At 44.5% G+C, this 1013-nt stretch overlaps 1 protein-coding gene across 1 annotated transcript; it reads right to left on the bottom strand.

The window, feature by feature from the left end:
• Positions 1 to 289: 289 nt before the first annotated feature.
• Positions 290 to 548, bottom strand: LOC114901412 (putative protein SEM1; the record flags this gene model as incomplete). Its single annotated transcript, XM_029233097.1, is given in 1 exon segment — positions 290 to 548. A coding segment is annotated over 1 exon segment (204 nt), but the record flags the coding sequence as incomplete, so codon positions are not given.
• Between the last annotated feature and the right edge of the window lie 465 nt (positions 549 to 1013).

Genomic DNA, 1013 nt, shown 5'->3' with positions numbered 1-1013 from the left:
GCATCGGCAAAAGCTCTTTTACCATATAAGGTAATGTAGTAACAGTTCCTGGGGATTAGGACATGAACATTCTGGGGGGAGAGCATTATTCAGCCTACCACACTCACCAAAGTTTTCCAGATATGTGATAAGCTGCAGAACATTTTATCCTAAAAAATCATTACACATGGGCCAGGGAAGCATTGCAAGAAAGGAAAATATCAGGTGGAAAAGCCACAGATGAGAATGTCATAATATTGTTTGTCTCTAGTTTCAGTGTGTGGTGTCAAGGACTTGAGGAGTTAATTTTTTTCTTACTTGCCATTCCTTCTGGGGCTGTCACTCACTTGCTCTCAGATCCATGTTTACTCAGTGGTGGCTCTGGAGTTGGGCAGATCCAAGTATATTTGCTGCTTTATAAAGGCCAGATGCTTATTTTTATGGTCCCTGAGTCCTCTGGGCTGCCCAGCTGGGTATCTTATGCCTGGCCCTCTCCCTTTTTATATCATCCTTGCCCTTCCTTTTCCTCCTTGTATAGCAGACATCACACAAATATCAGAGTCCCATGAAAGAAGTTAAAGGCACTGGGGACTTCCCGGGTGGCATATTGGATAAGACTCCATGTTCCTAATGCAGGGGGCCCGGGCTCGATCCCTGGTCAGGAAACTAGATCCCACATGCATGCCACAACTAAGAGTTTGCATGCCACAATTAAGGAGCCTGTGAGCCGCAACTAAGACCTGGCGCAACAAAATAAATAAAATCTTAAACGACAACAAAGTTATTAAAAAAAAAGTTAAAGGCATTATCCCAGATCTCTTAGGCTGGCAAAAGGGAAGAAGGTAGACACCTGACTTCCACCTGACCTGTGTCCTATCATTGAATTTTAAGTTACCACCTTGAGTGATGGGGAGAACCAGCTGCAGCAGCATGAAGAGGATGGGGCTGCTTTCTTCTCAGATCATAGACCCCTCTCTCTCACTTTTAGGCCCCTTATATATTATTCCATGACCTGGTCACTAGCTATCCAGGCC

This window comes from Monodon monoceros, unplaced genomic scaffold (genome assembly GCF_005190385.1).
Source record: "Monodon monoceros isolate NGI ecotype Baffin Bay Population unplaced genomic scaffold, NGI_Narwhal_1 Super_Scaffold_2, whole genome shotgun sequence".
NCBI classification, from domain to species: domain Eukaryota; kingdom Metazoa; phylum Chordata; class Mammalia; order Artiodactyla; family Monodontidae; genus Monodon; species Monodon monoceros.
The sequence above is the reverse complement of the archived record's forward strand: the minus strand, read 5'-3'. Positions and strand labels throughout refer to the sequence as shown.